This window comes from Coloeus monedula (genome assembly GCF_965178545.1).
Source record: "Coloeus monedula genome assembly, chromosome: 5".
Taxonomy (NCBI): Eukaryota; Metazoa; Chordata; class Aves; order Passeriformes; family Corvidae; genus Coloeus; species Coloeus monedula.
Genome location: NC_138785.1, coordinates 49,101,868 through 49,118,151, shown reverse-complemented (window position 1 = coordinate 49,118,151; position 16,284 = coordinate 49,101,868). Strand labels below are relative to the sequence as shown.

The following is a 16,284-nucleotide window of genomic DNA, read 5'->3' as shown; positions in this document are numbered from 1 at the left end:
TTTCATCAAATGAACTCCACCATCCAAAAGTCATATGAAAAGAAGTCATGGGAGTTACAATTGATAATTCTATAGAAATATTTTGCAGTGTTCAAGAAAGCAAATTAAATGCTAGAAAGCATTAAGAAAAAAAATGGTGCAGAAAAAATTGTCAATATGTAAACATGCCACATACTTAAATCTTTGCACCTGCATTCCATTCGGTCCTACAATAACAAATAACTATGAAGCCTGAACATACACAAAAGACAACAGGATGGAGTGGCCTCCATCTGAAGGGATGCATAACTAGGATTCATCAGGTGAATAACAGGACACCAAATCCTGAGGAGTGTGCAGATGCCAAATTGGGATAAAACATCAATAATTATTTTTCATAATGCAAAGGCATAAAATGAATTTACCAGGAGGTTGGCTCACAACAGAGGAAAGTATTCTACTCCCACAGAGTATTTGGGTAAATCTAGAATTTCAGTGCTACAGGACATTTGTAGATGCCAAAAGTTTATGTCAACTGAAAAACAACCAGGCATGTTAACAGGAGATAAATCCAACTAAGGCCATTAGACAGAAAGACACCATCTCACCCTCTTAAGTTCCCACAGTCAGTAATCACTAAGTAATAGCAGTAACAGAAAGAGTATATGGGGGAAGTTTATGTATCTCCCCCTTTTTATACATTTTTTTGGCTTTTAGCATTGCAGTCACTGAATCACTACCTTAGAAAAGTTAGAAGTGAAAACCTATCAATAACTTGAAATGAAAAAAAAATCTTGATCCTAGTAGCTGGATGATTTGCATACTAACAATGGAAATAGTTTACTAAATACTGTTTGCACAGGCAGAGCTGGTTACAAATAATTTCCTATTCAAGAGCTTTTTGATGACTAAGGAGGATGTTTTACCATACTGTAGCTCAAACAGCTGGCACTGAGGTCAGGGTCAAAAGCACAGTCCTATTTGCAGGTTTTCAGACAAATTCTTAAATTACTAAACCTCATATCAAATAAAAGCACTATTGATAATTTCATTAATCTAGATACAGTGGCAGAGTCTCTTTAAAAATGTGTGTAAAGCACCCTGGCTATCTGAAATCTGAAAGTCTGGTGTGCAAAAAACTGCGCAATGAGCCCCCTCATTTTTCACTGCCATCTAATGGCAAAACTTCAGCTACAAAAGAAAAAGTGACCTTCAAATGTGGAAAAGAACAGCAGAAAAGCTTCTTTTAACACCGGTGTGGTCATATTTGTGTAAGATACATAGGTATAATGTACATAGATAAAGGGAACCTTAACCATTATAATCACAGCTTGGGAAAATATTTCTAGAACTATTTCTTTAATAAAATGTACAGTAAAAGACACATTCAATTCCTAGGCACCTAGTGAGTAAGACATCCTTACTCACTAGGTGCCAGACATGAAAAGTTTTATTAAGAATTAATGCACTTTGGTTTTGGAAATTAATGGCTGTTTTGCAAATGTGCAAACTAATTTATCTTTGTAAATGTCTGCAGTTTTCAACAATTTTTTTTCCAGTCTGAACACATTAAACAGTAATAGACATAAATAAACTACTTTCATCAAGTGCCTATAATAGGAGACCATTCTAGTATGTCATTTGCATAGTACGTCAACATAGGCAACAAAAGGTGCCTAGAAAGAATTTAAATAAAACTTCATTACCTTATATAAAACCCCAAAACAAGTAAATACACATTCTTCTGTGAGGAAGGTACACATAGCTAGGATATGTCATCCAGTATGTCTGTGGCATTGCTTACAGGAGAAGCTTGTAGCCATTTGCTCACTGCATTAGACCATTTCTCCCTGTGGATTACAACACTGGGGCGAGAAACTGGTAGTAGTATCTGCTGGAGTCAAACAGCACTGACCCTGCACCACACTGAGACACACTGCTAGGTCTCAGCTCATGCAGTCTTACTGTGAGTTCACCCTGCTTTAGGGAAGGACTCCATATCCTATGCACTTATCCTCACATTCTTACTGAGATTCATTGACAGCTGGACTGGCAATCTCCCAGAATCAGTACTAGATCCGCACAATTAGTCGAATTATAACCAGTTACTATGGCCTTTCATCATTTTAATGAACCTTTTAACCTAATTGTTGACTCAGCTTATGTTGCAGATGTTGTATAATGAGTAAATTGCTCCCTTTTAAAAGAAGTTAATAATGCTAATTTGTTTCTTTTGCTAAAGGCTTTATAAACAGCTGTTTTGCAACGCATGTATCCTTTTTATGTTTTGCATATTAAAAGCCATACGAACGCACCAAAATTTCTTGCAAAAAGTAATGCTCGTGCTAATGCATTAGCTAATCCTATCTGGGCAATTCCTTAGCCAAATAAACTAGCCCAAGCTAAAACATCTCACACCTTTTTTCATCAAAATGTAAACACATTGTGTAAACAGTTTTCACTAACACCTACAGAAGCTTGTGCTATTGTTAGTGCCTGCCCAGATTGTCATAACTTTAATAGACCTTTACCTTTAAAAGTAAATACCCATAGTCTTTTAGCCTTACAGCTTTAGCAGACTAATGTTACACACATTTCAAAATTTAGTAGTTTTAAATCTGTACATGTATCCATTGACACCCTTTCCTCTGTTATATGGGCTTCTGCTCATGATAGAGAAAAAGCCCGTGATGTCATTTTGCACTGGCAGCAAGCCTTTGCTGCTTTGGGCTTACCTGCCTGTGCGAAAACTGACAATAGGCCAGCCTACACCTCTCAGAAAATTAAAAATTTTTTACGTTTTTGAGGCATCTCTCACAAATTTAATATTCCTCATTCTCCCACTAGTTAAGCTGTTGTTGAACATGCTCATTACACACTTAAAACTGTTCTAGAAAAACAAAAAGGGAGAATGCAAGGGGAAACCCCACAGTCCAGACTTTTAAAAGCTGTATATACCATAAATCACTTGACTCATTAAAACAATCCCTCAATTTTAAATCATTTTTATTCCTTGCAGTCCACCAGTGAAAAAACATTTGCCTCGAGCAAAAGTATGGGTAAGAAATTTGTTTACCAGCCAGTGGGAAGGCCCCTGGGACCTTGTCACTCGGAGATGTGGTTACGCTTGTGTTTCCACAGCATTTGCCCCTGATTGCAATGACAACACCAAATTTTGGCCATCAAGTACTCAACAGGCTGTTTCCTAACTTTCTTCACAAATAGCGCCTGCTAAAGCATTGAGACTGTTAAACAAGTTAGGATGTTGGTTAGCTTGGCAAACTAACGCGACTTCGCTTGCTTTAGCCAGATTATTAACACACGTTGGTTCGGTAAAGCATGCTACACTGCAAAATAGAGTTGCCATTGATTTTTTGTTATTAGCACATGGACATGGATGTGAAGATTTCAATAGAATGTGTTGTATGAATTTGTCTGATCATTCAAAATCTATTCATGCCCACATTAAAGAATTACAAACAACTGTGTCAAAATTGCGTGAAGAATCAGAATCTGATTGGCTCAATAGTTTGTTTGGCAATCAGCAAATTGCTGGATAGGTCAAAAATCTGCTCAAAATTGGATGTCTAATCCTATTATTTTTTGCATCCTGCTCATTGTGCCATGTTTATTGTCTTTTGCAAAGGGCCCTGCAAAAGTCAAAAAGGCTGCCTTTGTAACACAAAAAAATGGGGGAGCTGAGGAGATTGACAACTGGACTGGCAATCTCCCAGAATCTGACCTGAAACCAGTCAGAATTTACCCGTGAGAATATTATAGTGAAATTTTGCAATTTTAGTGAAACCCACAGAGAAGGCCAAGAAGATATCAATGAGAGAAGATATCAATGAGAGAAGATGTTCCGGACACAAGGGGAGGATGTTCTTGTTATGGGACTGTAGTGAGTTGAACCTGAGTTGATGGACAGTCTTTTAGACCAATGACGCTTCTCACAATTTACATATTTAAACCACACGGAAAGGGGGGATTTCCCTTTTGTCGGAGCTCGCCTGCTGGAAGGGGAGGGCGGGGGGGTCTCAGAGCCTCCAGGCCCCGCCGGGCCGGGCCGGGGCCACTGCCCCTTTCCCCTCTTTCCCAACGCTGCGGCACGGACCCTGAGTCGCTTGGGGGGGGACTGTCCCAGAGCCGCAGGCAGCTCAAACCAGCCATGGACTGCTCACAGCTAAACCCATCCAGCGCGGCTTCTGGGGACAGGCGGGTCCCTCTCCTCTCCATGCGGAGCCGGCGGAGTCAGCGGGAGCCGGCAGAGCCTCCTGTCTGCAGCCAGCACACTTCGTGCTGAACTGAAGAGGACACCACGCAGCCAGCAGCACAAAGGGAGCGAGGCTTTCCCCACCGTAAAGCCTGAACAAGGACACACTTCAACATGGAGGCGTCAGAGTCAGAGAGAAGGAGAAAGTGAGCCACGTGAGACGGAGCTGAGCATGGTGACGGGAGAAAAGAGGGCGGTGCCGCGATTCTGGCGCGCAGCTTAAAAAAACCTTCTTGCATGCCGTGGTAAGAAACTGTGATACCAAACTGTTTGTCTCTTTAATCCATTTGAAGTACATGGGGGGATGGAGAATCCGCGTGTGGCCTGTGAAGACTGTGAAGAGTGCCTATGCCAGACTATAGAGAAGCTTTTAGAGACTTGTGGCGAAGAAAGCCTTTGTGTGCAGGCCAAAATAACTTATCCTTAAAAAGATGAATAACCCCATGTGATGGCCCATGTTTTGCAGTGTGAAGGAACTGTGAGATTTTTCATGGGAGAGATGTTTTACACCACAGCAGATTGTTTGTTTCCGGGCAGGTCTGCTGTTAGTAGCAGTTTGGGAACCACGTGCAACTGAAGGAAAAACCTTTTTTTCCTTAAGCATAAGAGAGAGAGACTTTTCAAGAACTGGAACACTGACTAACATCCCATGTTCTGTTATCCTTGTGTGAGCTGGGTAAAAGGAGAGAAGTGCTGGAAAGGGGGGCGGGAGGGGGGGATTTGCTTTAATTTCTTGTTATTTTCTCTTTACTTTTAATTCTATTAGTAATAAAACTCTTTCATTTTACTGCAACTGTTTAAGGTTTGTGCCTGCTTTGCTTTTCTCCTAATTCTTATCTCACAGAAGGAAAATAAGTAAGTAATGAATATTTTGAACCAAAACCACTACACTTAATTGGTGTTTCTGCCCGGTTTTGAACTCTACCCGCTACAGGAACATTGAGAGTGTACAAGGAAGAACTTGTGGATAATATGCAGCAACTATACTTTTGTTTGTATAGCTGATTGTTTACTGCCTGAATGGTCATTGTTTGTTAGACAGCCTTGTCACTGTTTGCTAAACAGCCAATCTTAAATTAGGCCACAGCCACTGTGAAGAGGTATAAGAATAGCAGTAGAGACAATAAAAAACTTTCTGCCTTTCTTGACTATGGATTACGACTAGTGTGGCTTTTATGTCTGCCTTGACAACAGCCACATTACTGGAACTGTTTGTTATGGTTGGGATTTTCTAAAGGCCTATCCCAAGAGTTTTAGCATTCAACCTGCTTGCAAAGTTGTGAGATTTGGTCAGTGTGATACTTGTCAGAACTTGTCAATCAATCCTGAAAACCTGAACAGAAGTTGACTTGTCAACTTTACCCACTGAGTTCTTGGGTTGTATGCTTATCACATCTAATACTTACCTGATAAAACCCAAGCAAGTTATGCATCAATTCTTTGTTTATGTTTCTATAAAAGGGTTATAAGGTCTCTCTGTGTGACAGCACAGAGCAAATTCTTTACTTCATAGAACAGCTGAGCTAGGGAGAAGTCACGTTTACAGCAGCCTAAGTAGCATTCTGCAGTTGCAGGAAATTCTCAGTTCTTCCAGTAGAGGATAACTAATACCATGTGGCAGGATTATACTCCACACTGGACAATCTGAGCAACTGATGGCTGCAAAATCTTCACTGGAAACACAGATCTTACAATGTTCTGTGAAGAAGCCTGACTCCAATCTTACAGCATTAATGACTATTTTATCATCACTGATCATCACTCGTTCTCAGTGAAAGAGGAAAGAATACATTCCAACCAATTTAAAGAAAAAAAAAAGGAAAATAACATAATACTGTTTTTAGATAGTATTTGAGTTAATTAACACCATTCATAAATTCAAGTCTGAAAAAATAGCTACTATTCAACAGCACATCCACTTATGTTGCATTTCTACAGGTACTGCCTTGAAAAATAATGTGTTCTTTTTTCTACTTTTCTTGGAACTTTGAGAAGAAATTATAGCTACAATGGATACATTACCTCATATGCTTTCCGCTTCATTTCCTTGCATAATGCATCGCATTCCAGTGAAACTTGGCCTTCTTGTATCTTGCTGCACTGTACTTCCTGTTAATACAATTTGTCTTTTATAATCATTTCCCCATATAAGATTTTAGATGTCAACTTCTTTATGAAAATAATAAAACTTTATTTAGTAAAACACTGGTTTTACATATAAAATAAAGCTAATGACTGATTGTTACTTGAATCTGTAATTATGTATTAAATTGTCCTTTTTTATTTTCCTTCTTTCTAATAAGCTAAGCTGAATGGAAGAATAAATCAATAGTCCAGTTTAATTTTTCTTTTCTTCACTCACTTATTTGCCTTAGACAAGTAAGATAACCTTCTGAACCTCTGGCAGAAAGAGTCTCAGTAATTTCATATACATTATCTTAACCAGCTCATATTACAGGACAAAGTCAGGTCATGGGCGGAGGGGGGAGAAGTAAGTAATTCTCACTCATGCTTTCTCCCCTTCTCCTAGTATTGAAGAAATTTTAAAAAACAACAAAGTAGTTATCTGTAAGCAGAGGCTGATCAATTTTAAGCACTTGTTCTGTATATGTCATCTTTTCTCCTGCGGAGCATCCCACCTGCAAGACTTCAGGAAGCACAAGACATATTTTGGAGAAGCTGAGGACTCTGGGGAACTGCAACGTGCTGGAAGGCTCAGAAGTTAACTGGGGCCAGAAGATTTTAATTAAGAAAGATCATGGGTTTTTTTTCATTAAGACATTATTTTTTGTCAAGACTTCATATCAATTTCTGTTGTTCCCCTCATAACAGTGTACATCTAAAGTAAACTTGTTACATTACTTTGTCCTTATCTTTTTTAGAAGCTAAGGATGCTGATGCCTGTACTTACTTTTAGGTTTGCAGGGAGCCTTAATTAATTACATTAGTTCAAGTTTCACAACATCTGTGCTAATACTAACTTCTGCAAATTTCCCAGTATCATCATAAAAACGTAATTTTTATTCTCAAATCACTCCAGGTCATCTGAGTATTCTTCCCACAAAACTACAAAAATTTAAGTGTGCATGAAGATAAAGCTATTGTAAGTCAGGCAGCTAACGTATTTTAGAATTAACAAGATTTTATATTCTCCAGTGAATCTTCTGATATAGCAACCCAGATCTTCAGCTGATGTGAATTGTTACAGCTCTACTATAGTAACTGGCCCTATTCCAATCTGCAGCATCCACATCATCGATCCATACAAGCCCAGGAACACGGAAAGAATAGACATCCTTCAAAAACCGCAACTTAAAAATTTACCTTTTTCAGTCTCTTACAGACACATCGCAATTTAACCTTCTGGCTGCAGTTAAGAGGACAGCTACCTGAATGGCAGATCTCTTTACACCGATGACCACAGGGCAGCTGTAAAGAACAAAACACGAATAAAACTCCCGCATCAATAAAACACTGTAAAATTACCAAGAATCTATGAATCGGTTTTATTTCAGACCTAGCATTTTAACATTCAATTAATCATTCTTTTCACTTGTGAAATAATTGGTTTTTCTTTTCTTTTTGGGGGGCAGGAAATGTTTGCTTCTTATTTACTGATTTTCAGTTCCTGTAGGACGATTTCTCTTTTATTGGCACAGCTTTATTAGAAGACATTTTCTCCTTTCCCATGTTTCAAGAACAGTAATTTCCACAGTAATGTATACATCACCCTAGCTATCTCTATGCTGGGGGAATACAAATGGATAAGGTAAAAAACCCCTGAAAACTGAAATTAAGTGTACTGTAGCTTAGCTACTTGTAGATTAGACAGAGCAATAAAAGAAAGAGGAAAGAATCAGAAGCAGAAATACCACAGAAAAAATCTTTTATGCAAGCAGCATCAGAACTATGCAAAAGTCAAATAAAGGTCACCAAAATTCTTATCATGTCCAAAATAATCTCAGAAAATCCTAAATTTCTGCATTTTGCAGATTATCCCACTTCTGCCATCTGAAAGATAAAGACTATTTTTACTGCCAGTGCACTTTTTAACTTAGAGAAAATATTATCATTCATTTACTGTGTAAGAATTAAGTCAGTAATTTAAGTATGCTGACTGATAAGAACGTAGCAGTGCTCCCAGCATTATATTAAATAAAATATGTCAAGAAAGTAAACAAATCTTTTTCCTTGTTAAGAACTTGACTAAAAATACTCCTTGCTCACACACATGCCCATAAGAAGTCTTCACAATAACAGTTTTTCATTTTCAACTACATAACCCAATAACCCAATAATAACTGAAGGTGGAACCTCACAGAAGAGATCTAAGCAATTTACTTACAGAAAGCTTTAAATCCCCCAGCTACTTAAAATAGCATTAGGCAGTGTTATTTATTAAAAGTGAAATTTCACCTCTTCACTCTCACCAAGGGATTAACACAAATTGGAAAATGCTCTAAAACATACAATTTTAAGATACATTTTCCACATTTATTAAAAATCCAGAATGTATACATACTACATCACTTAATCCACAAGAATGAGAATAGCAAGTATCAAACCCAGGTGGGTACACTTTGATTAGTAAATCTACATTCTCAGAAGTCCATTGGAACTGGCACAACATCGGAGCTAGTATCATGAAACATATACCTAAACAGAACATGAATCTTTCTGACTAAAATTATGGAACACACATACCTGTCTTCATGTCCACAACAGTCACAAGCTATTACAGATACTTCATGGTTTTGGCTCAGTTTTTAGTTACTGTTTCAGCACATTTCATACAGGACTAGAAGGAACCTTTAAGTCATCATGTTCAGTCCTGAAATCCAGTCCTCCCACAGGCCAGTACCTACCTCCTATATCCTTCCACGTCTGGATGAAAGCTTACTGTGAAAACAGTCCCCTCATTCTGACCCTATTCTACTGCTTCACTAAGGAGAGTGCTCCAGGAGCTCACTACAAGATGCAAGAGCTTTTTTTGAGTTTCCTACATTTGTTCTAGCTAGTCTAAGCTGCACTTCTTATCCTCATATTGAAGTATTTCTGTCTTTTCTTAAAAGGCTCTTTATTACCATAGTATTCCCTTAAATGAATTTCAATCATGTTAAATCAATGTTTCTTGAGTACATAGCCAGAATTGCATGTAATATTTCAAATGACATCTCAGCAGGAAGGACTTTGTACAATGCCTTAATTGCACCTCATTCTTAGTAGAGTACCTTCCCCAAAACATCTTCAGCTCTCATTTTATTTCTCTCCAGCTAATCATGCTGTGAAAAATAAGAATATCTGCTGTTTCCTGGGAGCTTATTATTAGCTTCACATGCATGGTCTTACTGGTTTTTTTTTTTCTGTATTGAATAACATGGCCCCAATACATGTGTTCTACAGATGCACATCCTCAATTTTCATACACTGACAACACCCTACAACTTTTCATCAGAAAATGACTGTTTTTGTTGCCAAGGTCATTACTGAAAACAATGCAAAGTCAAGTGTCATTTCAGTCCTTGGGAAATCTTCCTTACTGTTAATATCTCTTGCTCCAATTTTTTTTTCAGTTTTGCTGTTGTTTTGGGGGAGGGAGTTGGGTGGGTTTTTCAAAAGATAATCAAATACAGTTGTTTCCTTTAGCCACCTTCATGCTTGTATTAACCCTCTCTTGTATCTGAACTAGATACTCACTAAGTGGCATTGACTGACTCACTCTGCTGATGCCTTATGCAGCAGATCTCATCTATTCATTTTATCTGGAGGGAAAAATACATAAATTGGTCACCTTATCAAAGAAGGAACTTAGTTTTTTTCAAGCACAACTGATCATCAGCAAATATTTTCCTTGAAATACAAAAATTATTTTGCCTCATTTTGAAAATATGAGGGGAGAAGCTTGTCTAAGCCTTGTACGCTACCAAGGCCAGACTACCACCCAGAACACAGAGTGTAATGGCCGAGTCTCCTCATAAGTAACCACAATCTCTGCAAAACCAATTTGCTACTGCATGAACACTGCGCAGTAGGAGGGCCCGTCTCCTGGCTCCCTACACAAGAGCATCATACACAATAACTCCATCTAGTCTCACCTGCAAGTCACCTCATGCTGGCCAGAACAAGCCATGGCTAGAACTATTACTTCCAGATTACTCTTCCATAGTAATTAGGCACATTTTCATTAATAGTCAAAGCCCAAACAGTCGTGTCCTAACTGACATATCAGAGCTGCAAATTCGAGTCAGTAACCCTCACCTTGACCTCTAAGTGCTACTGCAATAAAATTCATAGACACCATTAGACCAAAATATTTATAGCACAGGAGTATGTTTAATCCAATACTGAAAAGCAAATGTTTCCCTGACAGCTTTTTTCTTGTCCTAGATCTCTGTGCAGGGAAGTTTCTTCTTACTCCCTTCACTGCAAAACCAACACTAAAAAGAATACCAAGAGAAACTGTAAAGTAAGTGGCAAAACAACATTTCCCCATGATCTCAGAAAACAAAAGCAATCATTCTGCTGCTTCTGCTGGATAAAGAATGTAATGGGAAAGGATTTTTTTTTTGCTTCTTTTTAAGTGTCCATGCTGAACTACTCAGTGCTAAAACAGAAAGTGTGTGCCCCCTTTAGATCCTTTTCTACCATACAAGATCTCTTGTCAATAGCTTCTGGACTGAAGCCCGAACTGAACATGCTTTATGTTTGAGATGGCAAAGCCATTAAAAGAAGGGATTTAACCCACAACTCTGAAAAAAAAACCAAAACAGAAAATGTCCTACAAATACTTTTCCCATATGCAGTGCGTTTAAATCTTAACATTATACCAGAAGATGATAAACTCCATCAACACTTATGGAGGCTTAAGTGAATTCCAACAGAAGGTAATTAACACAACCTGTTAATACACATCTGATAATAAAGAAAATGCCCTGGTACTAAAGAAAATAGCACTTTTGAGCAGCGATGCCAAAAGGTAAGTACAAAAGAGAATTTTATCACTTCCAAAGACAAAATTAAATTTTTGTAATTCACATACATTTGCAGTGTGTGTTTGCAGAATTAAATATTATTTCCAGAATGTTTAATTAATTTAATGTATCAAAAAGCCCAAAAACATATGCATACTTTTAAAATTTATAGAATCACAGAATTGTTAAGGTTGCGAAAGACTTTAAAGATCACTGGGTCCCTTAACCTGACGCTACCAAGTTAACCACTAAACAATGTCCCCAAGTGCCACATCCACACATTTTTTTGAACACTTCCAAGGATGGTGACTCTACCATTTTCCATTTCCCTGGGCACCCTAGCATAATGCTTGACCACCTGTGAAAACATTTTTCTCGATATCCAATCTAAACTTCCACCGGCACAACTCGAGGCCATTTCCTCTTCTACTGTCATTTGTGTGAAAAGAGACCAATCCTCACCTCTCTACAAACTCCTTTCACGCAGGAGAGTGATCAGGTCCCTCCTGAGCCTCCTCTTCTCCAGGCTAAACACCCCCAGCTCTCTCAGCCACTCCTCACAGGACTTGTGCTCCAGACCCTTCACCAGCAGACCCTTCTCTGGACACTCTCCAGCACCTCAGTGTCTTTCTCGTAGTGGAAGAGCCCAAAACTGAACACAGGATTCTGGGTGTGTCCTCACCAGTGCCGAGCTCAGGGGGAAAAATTACATTGTCCTACTGCACTATCATGTTAAACTAAATTTATCATAATGGGGTCCCATATTTCACATCAAAACAAAAGCAGAATGCACAGTAAAACTACAAAGTATGGCTGTTTTGTTAAAAAATACTAACTACATGGAATAAAGTGTTAAATACAGATTCACGAACACTGACAGGAAAACATAAACAATGAAAACTGACAGACTTCAATATTCTACATAAGAATTGTTTCAAAACATCTGCAAGCATGATCCTAAGAATTTAATCACCCTGATTAAGAAAAAAAAAAGAAGTTAAATTTTCTTCAACAAGATCTGTTGTTATTATTACCAAACAAAAGAATTAACTTTTTAATTAAAATATCTCATATATAACAGCTGTGGCAGGATTAAAGAAACTGCTTCTCCCTAAAGCAGAAAGGAAATAGGAGCTGTGCTATGTAATGCTGGAAGTCACATTTTTAGTTTTATACTGCCATAGCCAAAGGAAAAGCATGAACCTCCTCAAGTTTTTCAAGTTTCTGTAGTATTTTTCCAAAGGCCCAGACAATATAACTAGTTTTCTTTATCCCCAAACGTACCATGGCAACTGTAAAAGAAATATGGTAGCATATTGTCTACTGCAATTTCCATTAACCAAAAACATCTCAAAACAACAACTGCAGTAAAATACTGCATTCTATTGAACCTAAGTTGCACTATGGTAAGCTAGGAGTGGTAGTGCACACTGATTTATAGCAATCGTCAACATCATTGAGCTCTGTGAATGACTCTGTCAGCTTCTGACATTGGATAAGAAAATTCTCATAAAACACTAATTTGAAGTTTACTTGAGGCTTCCAGAATCACATACAAAACCACTTCCAAATTAGTTTTGGGCAGACATTTTAGATTTGCAATCTTCAAATGCTCTAAATTAAGTAGTCTTATCCATCTTATCTCTGGCCAAGTTGTTTGTAAGCTCTTGTTTCATGACAAACTTACAAACAAGAAAATGGGCTTGGCCTATGTTTGCTGGGGAGAGGTGGTGGTGGGAGTGGCAGGGTGGTGTCTATTAAGGCTGCTCCTTCGAACTGTGTTTATCAATGAGTCCCTTAAAAGAGAGCTATCAGTATAATTTGTATAATGATATCGCTAGCTAATTTTCTCAAAGCTGCAGAAATATATTTTGTTTATAAAACAGAAACAGACAAAGCATCCCTAGAACTGTTCAGTATTCAGAGAAATGGAACAGATTTTTTAGACAAAAAAACGGTAAAAACCCCATACATTACACATGTAGTTACCAAAGAAGGATCTGAAGAAAAGTAGGAGGAACTGTAGATATGAACTACCTGAAGCTAGAAGGTATTAATAACTTCTGTATTTCATGAACGACAGTAAGAGCTAGAGCTAGCATCACAGGAATGGAAGAACATGCATTTTTACATCAATTATACTAATTCTCTGGATAGCAGAAGCTGCAAAAAACCTTATCTTCCAAACCATTTATAGGAGTAAGAGTTTTAGAACTAAGTTAAAGCTTTATAAAACTAATGTAAATTCTGTTGTCATATTCTTTACCTCACATCCCATCAAATTAAGTAAAAAAGACATCATCTGTGGAATAGGGCAATTCTGAACTGTAAGCTAGAGTCTGGGACCACTGCTAGGTGGATTTTAAATCCCAGACTAAGTCTGGGGAATACATTCAGAAAAATCGTAACAGTTACATTAATCAAAGTCAAAGATGAGCTGTGGGGAAAAAAATTATTTGAAGAGAAGCTGAAGTACAGAACATACATTTCATGATAAGGGATTAAAGCACTCTTGAAAATAGAGAAGGAAGTCTTGGAGAAAATAAAACCAAAGTAACAAGAGAGGGACATGAAAGGACAAAATTAAGAGGTAAATGGACAATTAAACAATATCCCAAAGTGTTCCCCCACCAGGAAGAGAGCTTTCAGACATCCAGATGAGAAAATTCTGACAGGCAAGGTCATTTACAGAAAAAAAAATTAATCAATAGGCATCTACAAGGGCAAAATGCAGAAGACACAAGTATGTACAGAGTACAAGCCTTCCTGTTGGGGTTAACACAATCTTGTCTGAAAAGCAGAGGAACAGACACTGTTGGGAAAGCAGCAGGAAGTAAATTTTTGTATTTACTCAAAAAAAAAAAGTTTTCTAATATAGACATGGATTCATATTTGAAGTTTCTGACACTGGATGATAATGAAATTCCTGCTTTTCCACTTCCCACATTTTCTAACCCTCTCAGCATAGTTAATGACAACTAAGGAACAAACAAAGTAGTAAGTAACGCAAGGATTTCTGAAAGCACACAAGCAGCACACAGCCACAGCATTGGGAGGGACAAGGACAAAGTCCTTCGGCCCATCCCACACGTGTAGTTGTGGGTAACACTGCTGTAAGAGAAATCTTGAAACACGTCCAAGCTGCTGCTGATGAAAATTTGGTAGCTTCTCCAACCAGTTCCTGCCCTGTTCCACAAACTATTACTCAAATGTAGTATTCAACAGCAATCTTCTTTACTGATGCTATTGGCTCATAGTCTAAGCATCATGTAGTAAGGATATTATCCTTCTCTTCTTCACAGCAAACCTTTAGATGTACCCAGATACAGCAGAGACACTAACTGGCTTGTCTTCTGTTTTACACTACTTAACATATATTTCACTAACACACCAGGGCATTATTAGCTCGTCTCATTTATTAAGTATAAAACCCCTTATCCCCCAAATTGTTGCAGTTAGAGATTCTAAACCTGCACTTACATGAGAATAGCAAGCACAATTCCCAGCATTTTTCCTAATCAAACAACATCCTACTATTTCTGAGATACAAACTGATGACCGTTTTTAAACCATGTGAGAGGACATACTCTTCCACATTCAACCTCACCTGCTTAAACATTCAAGCCATTAGTGCCTTTGAGACAAACCTCTGTTCCTTTAATGTAACTCTCCTGGTTGACAGCAATACATTAATACATGTCCTTCAAGTATGGGTCACTAACTACCTTCACATCTATCATTTAACATATTCATTTAGACTAAACTTCTCTAGTTTGCTTGGCCTATATTCAGAGAATTCCACAGAGCCATCAACTCAAGCATTTCTTTTGTTAATATGGCTTACCTCTTTTGGACACTGATTTTTACAGGAAATAAGAAGCTCCTTTTCTTTTAAATCAGCACATGTTAGTTTTCTGTAAAAGGAAAGATGTATTTGTGTTAAAAAAATTCCAATTTAAAAACAACAAAAGTCAATACAGTTAAGGGTGTACTTTCAGTATATTTCACTACAAAGAAGAGTGGACTCATTTGTCCACATCCTGAGCGACTAATACAAACAGCCCTATTGCACAGACAAACCCACATAAACTTGGAGGACTTGAGGTACTTTAAAGGAAATCAACAAAGAAAAACATACTTGCATATGATGAATATTTTCAGAACAATCCCCAAGTTCCAACTTACATTTTGTAAAGTCTAGCTTACCCTCTATCCACACACACGCAAACGATTAAAAAGGTGTAGAAACAGTTACTAAGCAGTTTTTCAATTAAAACAGCTAGAAATTGAAGGGCATGAACTGCAGGACAAAGACCTTTTACACTAACTACATTAATTCTAATACTTGTATAAATTTCTTCTTCACATACTCTAAAAGAAGCACATACAGAATAAATGTTATATAGATGACTATGTATTTACGTAATTCAAAGAATTATCTGTATTATAAAAACAATTTCTGGTCATAAGACTCCATGCATTTTTAGCAATTTTAGTAGTAATACCAAATAAAATACTTGCAAATTTAAATAGAAAAAACATTATCTTAGAAATTATAATCAAGTGAAATTTTATAAATTGCCATAAGAGTAGCTCCCATCCCCCGACATTTCAAATTATTTCCAGTTAACAGCATTCAAATGAAAAGCTGGGCTGTGTTCTGATACGTACAAGCATTCGATATACAGTATTGATAGTTTGCAGTGACACTTTATTTTAAGCATCTGGAGACATGATGGGCAATCCCCAGGATGACAGGGCAAAACACATCGGTGAGGACAACCAGCTGGCCGGGGCTTGGTGCACTCCTCTTCACACTGTGAACATTCTGGACCTGCCTAACAAAATAAAAACAAAGTACTAAAGAAAGTGCCAAATATTTGTTTTGTGAGGCGTCACTAATGACCTTTTATATACATGAAAGAGTTAGGGTTTTTCTCAAACATAGTTTTTACTATGGGAATCAAGCTATTCAGTAAGGTATTTCCCAAGCAAGAGTAATTATTAAATACGTTTTTTAAGAGAAAACCAGAAATGCCAGTGTTGGTCAGCCAAAGAGAA

General features: G+C 37.7%; 1 protein-coding gene across 2 annotated transcripts in view; it reads right to left on the bottom strand.

The window, feature by feature from the left end:
* Positions 1 to 16,284, bottom strand: part of NFXL1 (nuclear transcription factor, X-box binding like 1) — a 58,602-nt gene that overhangs the window by 8,339 nt on the left and 33,979 nt on the right. For both annotated transcript variants that reach the window (XM_082282232.1, XM_082282233.1), the window contains exons 17-20: positions 15,895 to 16,061; positions 15,068 to 15,137; positions 7,577 to 7,681; positions 6,275 to 6,361 (exon numbers count right to left, since the gene is read on the bottom strand). In XM_082282232.1, coding sequence (XP_082138358.1) covers positions 6,275 to 6,361; positions 7,577 to 7,681; positions 15,068 to 15,137; positions 15,895 to 16,061 — 429 coding nt within the window. The remainder of the gene's footprint in view (positions 1 to 6,274; positions 6,362 to 7,576; positions 7,682 to 15,067; positions 15,138 to 15,894; positions 16,062 to 16,284) is intronic.